The sequence below is a fragment of the Arachis ipaensis genome, chromosome B09, assembly GCF_000816755.2.
Source record: "Arachis ipaensis cultivar K30076 chromosome B09, Araip1.1, whole genome shotgun sequence".
In the NCBI taxonomy this organism is placed as follows: Eukaryota; Viridiplantae; Streptophyta; class Magnoliopsida; order Fabales; family Fabaceae; genus Arachis; species Arachis ipaensis.
The window spans coordinates 8,034,170-8,043,826 of record NC_029793.2 but is presented as its reverse complement, the minus strand read 5'-3'; the positions used below and the strand labels follow the sequence as shown (position 1 = coordinate 8,043,826).

The 9,657-nt window shown below is 34.8% G+C and overlaps 2 protein-coding genes across 3 annotated transcripts in view; both read left to right on the top strand.

Annotated features, from left to right (window-relative positions):
* Positions 271 to 4,266, top strand: LOC107618788 (mediator of RNA polymerase II transcription subunit 9). 2 transcript variants are annotated; one of them, XM_016320943.2, is made up of 7 exons: positions 271 to 693; positions 1,880 to 2,028; positions 2,426 to 2,879; positions 2,971 to 3,033; positions 3,208 to 3,288; positions 3,746 to 3,804; positions 3,887 to 4,266. In XM_016320943.2, the coding sequence occupies exons 3-7, from the start codon at positions 2,496 to 2,498 to the stop codon at positions 3,942 to 3,944; spliced, it is 645 nt and encodes a 214-aa protein (XP_016176429.1). In that variant the 5' UTR covers positions 271 to 693; positions 1,880 to 2,028; positions 2,426 to 2,495; the 3' UTR covers positions 3,945 to 4,266. The 2 variants fall into 2 exon arrangements, with proteins under 2 accessions (XP_016176429.1, XP_016176430.1); XM_016320944.2 differs by lacking the exon at positions 1,880 to 2,028 and having other exon boundaries at positions 559 to 693.
* Positions 7,877 to 9,657, top strand: part of LOC107614906 (LOB domain-containing protein 22) — a 2,881-nt gene continuing 1,100 nt past the window's right edge. Inside the window, exon 1 of the mRNA XM_016317033.2 lies at positions 7,877 to 8,975. Within this exon, the coding sequence (XP_016172519.1) occupies positions 8,179 to 8,975 (797 nt within the window). The 5' untranslated portion in view covers positions 7,877 to 8,178. The remainder of the gene's footprint in view (positions 8,976 to 9,657) is intronic.

Sequence of the window (9,657 nt, the reverse complement as noted above, 5' to 3'; positions counted from 1 at the left end):
AAGTATAAATATCAATTTTAAAAATTGGATAGGACCGATCGGTCGAACCGGTTGAATCGGAAACCGATCATAAAAATGGTCCGATCCAGTTTGTAAAACCGCTCAATTTAAAACCGTTCGAGAACCGTTAAACCGGCCAGTAACTGGTCGGTCAGATCGGATCGGAAGCCGGCCGGTTTACATAAACGACGTCGTTTCCTTTGTTGAAAGGGAAAAGATTGCACGCGTGACGCGTTATCCACTTATCCCCCACTTCTCCAACTCCTTTCTGCAGCAAATGCCCTAGCAGCCAAAGAAACCAAACCCTAGCAGCCTCCACCAATCGTCGTCGCCGTCTGTCGGAGTGGGAGATTGCTGCCGCCGTCCGTCGCACTCAAGAACTACCGTCTTCGTGCTCTCGGGCCTCTCGCCGGATCCTCCGCGTCGTTTGCTCGCATCTCGCCTCTCTCCTCTGTGCTCGGCTGCTCGCGCCTCCCTCCGCCAGTGAGTGCTCGAGCTGTGCGCGTTGGTTGCTGCTCGTCGTCTGTGGTTGTCTCTGCTCGAATCTGCCTCCCAGTCTCACTCGAGTCTCGTCTCAGTCACTGGCATCTCGTGGTTCGCCTGTCTCGTCGCCGGCGGCAGAAGCAACTCGTGGGGTTGTCTCTTGCTTCGTCGCCTTCCGTGGGGTGGTCGCTGACTCGCCGTCGACCGTTGGTGAGTCCCTGCACCATCGCTTCCCTGTTCTCTCTTCTCCAGATTTCCCTTCTCCCTGTATTTTTGCATGTTGCCGAAAAAATTGCTAATCAATAAATTTGCCTTGTTGCTGATCTAAATGTTGCTGTAAATCGGGACTTTACTAAGATTTGTTAAATTTGTTGCTGTAACTTGAATTTGTTGCTGAATTTGTTGCTTCCTAGTCACAGAATCATAACAGAATGCTCAGTGAGTGCTTGGTTGATTGGCTTTGCTCACTGATTGTATTTGATGATAGATTTTAAATTGATAACTTTTAAATTTTAAATTTGCACTGCCCATGTTACTGATTCACTGTTCCTTCAGTGCTTTTTGTTGTTGTTAATCATTGTGATGAGCTTTGTTAAAATTGGGTTGAAAAATGTTAATCTTTCTTCATTTTTCATTGTTCTTAACTTCTGTTCTTATTAAAAAAATTGCAATTGGTGATCTTTTGATTTATTATATGCTTCATGTTTTTAATTTCACTCTGCTTCTAGGCTTTGAAATCAGTTTTAAGATAACAACATCTTCTGGAACTGCTTTCTGTTGTTTCACTGCCTGATGGGAAAGTAAGATATGATCTAGAATTACGATAGTACACAGTGATGTTTTTTTCATTTGGCTGGACTCAGTGAGACAACTGGGAAATATTCTTGTTTGGTCTGATTAACTAACTTCAATATTTAACCTTGTTAATCATATCTTGTACAATTCAGACAAAAGCAGGGCCTATTTTGGTTGCCATAAATTCCTTCAACAAAGTTCCTCTGTATGATAATGATTATATTAATGATTATATTAAAGCCTACAAGCATAAAAGAATTAAAAGAGCCTGTTTTGTTTTACTTTTTGACTCAATTACGTTAAGGTAATATTGTCTATCTTTAACTTGTGCACTGCAATTATTTTGCATATTTTGATGATTAATTACATTTAGTTGGTGATAGTTTGTGTAGGGTTTTAAATTTGAAAGATATTTTATGATGTTTATTTATAATTTACTTATTATTTTATCATGGAACGGTTTTTTCGGTTAAACCACGGTTAGACCGGTTAGACCAATAAACCAATGACTAAAGCGGTTTGATGACCGGTCCGGTTTTCAGAACCTTGATAAATATAAATACAGTTCACCATTTATTAAAGAGATGAATTTTTTTGTTAGTTATCCATTGAAAAAAAAAAGGTCGAAAAGGAAACCCAGCCTTCGCCGTATCCTCTGCCCCTGATTTCTCTTCTCACTCTGCTGCTGTGATTCCCTCCCTTCCTCTGGCTGCAGCGTTTCTTCGTTCCGTCGGCATCGTCCTCTCACTGGTATATTTGTTGTTCTTGCTGTTATCTTAAGAATGGTGTATGAATGGAATTAAGAATCAGGGGGAATATTTGGATGAGTGTGTAATAAGGGAGAAGAAGAATTATTATAATTTAGAAGAGGAATTAGAGAAGAACATAGTCAATGAGAAGGAAATTTCATTTCATCACTGTTGCATACAATTATTACACTAGTTTTACTCTTATTTATACTATTTTCACTTAGACCTAGTCCTATTCTTGTAATTGGTGAGCTGGAAGGGCTTTTGCATAGTTCATAGTTCAAACATATACTGTGATTATTCATTCATGTGTCAATTTTGCTTTTGTGTATTTTTCAAGTAATATTAGGGGCTTTTGCATCCTCTAAACTTCTAATGGTATTTGGTGGTTAATGTAGAAACAATAGTGGTATTGTTGGTGCTCGAACCCTAATCTGTGTTTGCAAAGGGCAGAATTGAATTGAATCGATGGATCAGTTTTCTTCAGGAGGAAACTGGACAATGATCCCAACCCACAACACTAACACCCCAACCCATTCTCAATCTCAAGATCCCCTCTATCTCCACCAGCAGCAACAGCAGCAGCAACAACAACAGTTTCTCCATCAAACGTTTCAGCAACCTCAACAGCCTCAATTCCAACAACAGCAGCAGCTTTATCAGCAACAACAACAACAACAACAACAACAACAACAACAACAACAGCAACTTCTTCTGCAGCAGCAGCAGCAGCAGCAGCAACAACAACAGCAGCAGCAGCAGCTGCAACAGCAACAGCAACAGCAACAGCAGCAGCAGCAGCAGCAGCAGAACCTTCACCAATCACTGGCCTCACACTACCACCTCTTACATGTAACCTTAACCCAGTTTCCCCTTAACTTCATTGTTATTGTTGCTTTGTTATGATTTATATTTAATTTTTTAGTTTTATTTTTGGGTATAGCTGGTTGAGAATTTGGCTGAGGTTATCGAGCATGGGACTCCAGATCAACAGTCAGATGCATTGGTATGATATGTTTTAAATTTCATTCATTTTTTTTGCCTTGTTTTCATTGTTTTGTTCAATATCAATCACCTTTTTTTTTCTTTTTTCGTTTTGGCAATTGAACTTCCCAATTGAGGGTTGTTTGAAAGTTTGAATAGTCATTTGTGTCATATTTGGTTGGTTTTGTTGTTATAGATCACTGAATTGAGCACCCATTTTGAGAAGTGCCAGCAACTGTTGAACTCAATCTCCGACTCCATTAGCACCAAGGCGATGGTATTTAGCGATTCTGCAATTTCTGTTTCTGTTGTAAAATATGTTTCTTATTTTATGCTTTGCTTTTACATATATTGGTTGCTACATAGAGGATAGGCATATTTAATTAAACACTTGAACTTCTAAATATTTAGCTTCAAAAGTGTGCTGAAACTGAATAATTTTATTATGGTTTTGGTACTAGGTGCACTCATGTGTGCACTTGTGTATTTATGTGTGTCTTGAGCTGGGTTTGAGGTTTTAGCATTTATACTTATGTGTCCAACCTATGCATGATAATTAAAAAAACACATGCATCGACCAACACAGAAAAGAAGAATGATACATATTCTATTCTGCATCTTGATATGATTGTTCTTTAAACAGTAGAAAAGTTGAATCTTTAACTTGCTGTTTTATACCGGTACTATTCTAGGTCTAATATGAGTTTGTACTTTCTGGATGATGCTAAATGCAGACAGTTGAGGGACAGAACAAGAAGCTAGAAGAAAGTGAGCAATTGCTAAATCAACGAAGGTTAGTGCTATGTTTATCTGATATCTATGTTTGATTGAGTTGCTTGATGCTAAACACGTATTCATTTTTCTCCTTGTTACAGAGACTTGATTGCTAATTACCGAAATTCTGTCGAGGAGCTTGTTAAGTCTGAGCCATAGGAGCCTGTCAATTTTCAGGTTGGCTAAAAACCACAAATATTGTATTGTTTGTCGAGAGATTGTAGCTTCGTTGTTTTACTAGATGTGTATCTCCAGTTTCTAACTTCAAATTAACAAAATTGCTAAGATTTACACTTGATACGTTGTTCAAGAGCATGTCTCAGAATTAGATTTATGTTCTACAATCTCAATGTAGTCAAGGATTAATAGGTGTAGCTTAAAGTTATTTCTTGATGGAAAGATAGCCGATAGCACATGTATATCTGATTATCATCAAAGTACAGAACACAAGAAGTGCATAGCTGAACAGCATTCTCATTGATGTTGAGTGTCACTGTCTTGTTGTCGATAGAAAATAGAAAAAGTAATTATAGAATTCACACTACAAATATAAAATTGGATTGAGAGAAACTTATCTGTCTATCTCGAATTCTCGATCTGCTTTTCAATCCACTGAAAAATATTTCTGTGAAAATATAGGATAAAACTCGCTATTACTAATTTTATGACTAGTTTTTACTATTTACGATGAGAACGAACAAATGTCATTCACGTGAGGGTTGGTTTGTTGCAATACATCTCATAGTTTGACTATTCAAATTGAAGGATGTTATTATTTTCACAAAAGATGAAAAAAAAATTAAAAAAAAAAAACCTAAAGCCATACTCAATTATGATTTATGATTAAAGTTATGCTATGTATATACTAAAATTAGGCACTAAAGTTAGTCATCAGTATAAAATATATGTTGAAATACGAATACACATTAAAAATAAATTAAATTATACATGTATTTATCAGTATAAAATATATGTTGAAATACGAATATACATTAAAAATAAATTAAATTATACATGTATTTATATAAAACTAATGACTGTTTTTGGTATACAAATAATATTTTTGTTTATGATTATTATCATTCAGCTCAAAGAACTCATTCATTGCCAATGTGCATTACCATTTACCACATCAATATCGATACCATAAGTTTGTAACCATATAATAAAACTTATTGTGCATTCTTTAATTATCACTGAATAACTTGTTTTGTATTTTAAAATTACTATTAAAATAATTGGATACTAAATACTATTAAATATAATAAATATGTTATTATAAATGTCATATATATAAAATCATGAACGTTGAGTTAAATAAAATAATTTTGAGTTATTATTTTGCTAGTATAACCTATAATAAAAATACAATGGCAAGCTTCGAATCATGCATAATTTGCATGCATGCAAAAATATATGATGTAGGTGTTAATGGAGTGAAATATCAGCCACATTAACATAATGCACATAATTAAACTGCTATTGACTCTTATCTTTTATAATGAACCATCTCCAAATGAATCGCTCTTCGTAGTTAAGAAAAATATATAATATATAATCAATAATTATATCCTGAGGTAAAATGAGATTTTGACTTGACTTTTTAACTGCATTATTCCTTGGAATATGGATATTACACCACCTGTGGATACTGAAAAATGTATCCATAATTTCATATCATGCCTTGTCATGTCATACCATACCATATCCCATGCTTCATGCCCATTCCTTTTCTCCCTCAACATTACGCTTACGCATGCAAACTAAATATATCAATAATGCCTTCAAAAAGCAAAATGAGATGAAATCAATACCAAAAACACTATGGTAACATTATGGGAGAGAAATCGGTATACAAGAACGTACAAATTTGAACACTTTATCTTATGTATATTTAAAATAAAAAGGTATTATTATTATTTTTCAAAAATTCAATTAAAAATCTAATTATTTTTCGTTAATATTAACTAACTTTTTTTTCATTAGCTAATTGTTACGTCGCACAAAAGATTCCTACGTGAAATTTGACTATAACCATATTAAAAATAGTTTATAAATAAATTATTTTGTATTTAAATTTTTAGTTCTAAAAATATTTATTTTATAGAAATGTGATAAAAAAAATAGTAGTATTATGAGAGAAGTCATTTTTTTAACTTTTCTATAAACTCCTAAATAGTTTTTTAGAAAGTTGCAACTTGATTTTAAAAATTGCACCCGACATTAATACTACTACTTTTCATAAGTCAAAAACTCAAAAAAGTTACTTTTAAAGCTTCCCAAACGAGACCTTAATTCATCGTTAGAACGGATGAAAAATATTATTTGTACACTAAAATCCATTATTAAAATTAACTACTAATATATTTAGGAAAAGTATAGGTAAACAATGAAAATATTAAACAATATGAACAATGGATATATGGAATGTTCATTTCATTAGGTGTGTGAATGGTTATTCTAATATTAAAATTTAGGTGGGTAATTTGAAGGTGTAGTGTGTTTTTATTTTATTGGTGGTTGTTCATGTTGTTCAACAAAGTCATTGGTTACCTAGCATAACCCATATATTTATGTATCAATTCCATTAGAAAGACAATAAAAAATCTAAACAATGTGAACAATGAGCTGCAGATTTAGTCTAATATATGTAAATAAAAAACACTCCACAAATTACCTAAATAAAAAAATCCACTTAATTAGTTATTCAAAAAAAATAATCATTCCAAACCCTAATTTACCAAACATTTCATTCCAACACCCTCTTATTTCTTAACCGACTGCCACCCATACTTTCATCAATAATCATCCCAATTCACCGTCCCTGCTTGGCTTGTCCTACGCCACCGCCAATATTGCTCACCCCTAGTAAAAGTAACCATTCACTTAAGGATAAATATAATCATCCGCGTAATTAATGAATTGAACATTCAACATATTTTAATTATATATAACTAAACCCAATCCAATCAAAATAATCATTCACATAAAAATTAAAATAATCATCTGCATACATACTAAAGTGACCATCCTAAACTAGCCATTGAAGTAGAAGAAGAAGGAGATGAATGAACAGAAGAAGCAACCATGATCAAACTCCCTTAATCGTGTACGTTCATGTATGTTGATCGGATCTATCGTGGATGGTGATGCTGGGACGATGAACGCAGTGGGCTGCGGGGAGGCTGCACGGCCAGCTGCGAGTGGGCAGTGTGAAGGAAGCTCTCTAGGGCTGGTGTGGCGCGATCAGACGTTGGCGAAGAGGCTGGGCGGCAGCCGGTGCGGCGCAATTGGACATCTACAGAGAAGCTGGACGACGTTGATAGAAGGCTAGGCAGCGGCAGCTAGAATTTGGGCAGTGTCGGACCAGAGAGCGAGGAGTGAAGTTGCGACTGGTTACTCTGGAAAAGTGAGGTTAGCGTGATATTAGGCATAACTGTATCGTTTGTAATTTGGTTTAATTTAAAATTTTTATTTTTTAAATTTTAAAATATAAATTATTAATAATTAATATACAGATAACATTGAGATACAAAGATGTATGATAATTCTTTAAAAAAAACTTTAAATCGACAATATCATAAGATTCTTAATTCATTCTTATACTATATATCTTGTTTTTTATATATTCTCTTTTTGGTTAATAACTTAATATACCATAACGCAAATGTCAAATAATAACACTTGGTAATTAAGCACTATATGCACTACCATGTTGAAGTGTAACAAAACCTATAAGAAGCTTAATTAACATATATTATATATAGGAAAGTATAAGTAAAAAATAAGAATACTAAATCACGTGAATAATGAATATGTCGAATGTTTAATTTAATAGATATATAGATAATTATGTTTATTATTTTTAATTAGATAATTATTTTTTTTGATTTAATTATTTACTAAATATATAAATAATAATTATTTTAATATTAAAATTTAAATACATAATTTAAAGAGTAATATATATTTATTTTATTAGATTAATTTTAAAATTTATTATTCACATTATTTATAAAAGTTACCGTGTACTTAGCAAAATTGATTATATATACTATGGTGATTGGATAACCCAAAAATATCGATTGACACAATTGAATCCGTTATGATCTCTCTCTTTCTCTGATACACACATGCATGCATGCATGCATATATACATGTCATGCCACTCCTAACATTTCTCTGGATCAACCATGAGTTTCAGCATTCTTCGAAATTAAGGGAAGAGAAACTCTGATATTGGAGAAAAAGTCCGAAGCCTTCTAACATCCCTACGCTTCCATTCCCATCCCCTAACCTTCTTTCATCCCCTCCCCGCCGGAGACGCAGTTGATATCTCAAACTCCCCTCCTTCTTTTTCTGTCTCTCCTCCTTTTCTCTCTCACAAAAAGCCATGAGCTCCTCAAACTCCACCATTACAACACGCACTGGCAACAGCACCACCCAGGCCTGTGCTGCCTGCAAATACCAACGCCGCAAATGCGCTCCCGATTGCATTCTCGCCCCCTATTTCCCCCATGACCGCCAACGCCAGTTCCTCAACGCTCACAAGCTTTTCGGCGTAAGCAACATCACCAAGATCATCAAGGTCCTTAATCCTCACGAAAAGGACGAAGCTATGAAAACCATCATCTTTCAATCCGATATGCGAGCCAAGGACCCCGTTGGCGGTTGCTATCGCATGGTACAAGATCTTCAGGCTCAGATCGAGTTTCACCTGGCCGAGTTGGAGCTCGTCCTTCAACAATTGGCTATACTTAGAGCCCAGGCCCAACATCAACAGGCCCAACATCTTTATAACCAAACCGCCACCAGTAATATTAATGTCAGCGTCAACGGAGATGACAGTATCAATTCAGATCCGTTGACGCTGTACAGTTCTGGTGGCGGTGGCGGCCTTGTTGTTGGTGGTAATGGGGTTAACCATTACCATTACCTTCAACAAATGCCGCATCACGAGCAGTGTATGATGGTGCAAGAGGTGAATGATAGCAGTAGCAACAACGGTACCCCTTTGCAAGAACATGCTAACATGTGGTCCATGCAAAATTCGCTATCGTCGTTGTCGTTGCAGGGGCAGAATAGTAACTGTAGTGTTGGTGATGAGTATGATCATAAGCCAATGCTTGATATGCCTTCCGATGACAGAAATGAACTTGGATTTGAGCCTCAAGATTTAGTTCAGCGCAGGTTTGTTTTATATATATATGGTTCATTATTATCATTATCTTTTCTTTTGATCTGGATGTTCTTTCATTTGAAGAAAAAATGTTATATCATCATAATTTTGTCTCGATTTGATTACAAAAATTATGTGATGAGTAAATATGATACGACCTTAGCAGATCTAGTTGATTAATTAGGTTACACAAATAAAGATCCAAGCTAAAAAGGTGAATTGTTTATATGTAATATAATAATTGCAATGGTTTGGATTCACAAAATTTATTAGTTCAATGTATAGAATTCATGATATCATTGATTCAGTTAATTATTTTGCATCAAAGAAGCTATACATTTCACTCAAAAAAAAAAAAAGGGGATATAATCTTATTGTATGTTATGCTGCGTTGAGGTGTGGGGTTTTTGTGTTTGTATGTTCTTTTGTTTGTGCCGGTGTTATATTGGAATTGGGTGAATTTGAACCAAGTTTTGAGAAATGAAATTGAAAAAAGAAAAAATTCTTTAAGAAAATTGAAAATAGGTACAGAAACAATAACGGGAGTTATTCAAATTGGTGATGATGATGATCTCCTCAAAAACAAACTAGATTTGGTGGTTGTGATTTTTTTGTTGCTTACGAGGATGATAATGTTGCCGTTAGAGTGGTTTGTTTACAGGGATGAGCTAGAAATTTTTTTTAGGAGGGTCA

What these genes read in the sequence shown, in the direction of transcription:
- LOC107618788 (XM_016320943.2), top strand. Translation starts at nt 2,496, where the DNA reads ATGGATCAGTTTTCTTCAGGAGGAAACTGGACAATGATCCCAACCCAC. An exon ending in CACACTACCACCTCTTACAT is followed by an intron (nt 2,880 to 2,970) that starts GTAACCTTAACC and finishes TTTTGGGTATAG; the next exon opens with CTGGTTGAGAATTTGGCTGA. An exon ending in CAATTGCTAAATCAACGAAG is followed by an intron (nt 3,805 to 3,886) that starts GTTAGTGCTATG and finishes TCCTTGTTACAG; the next exon opens with AGACTTGATTGCTAATTACC.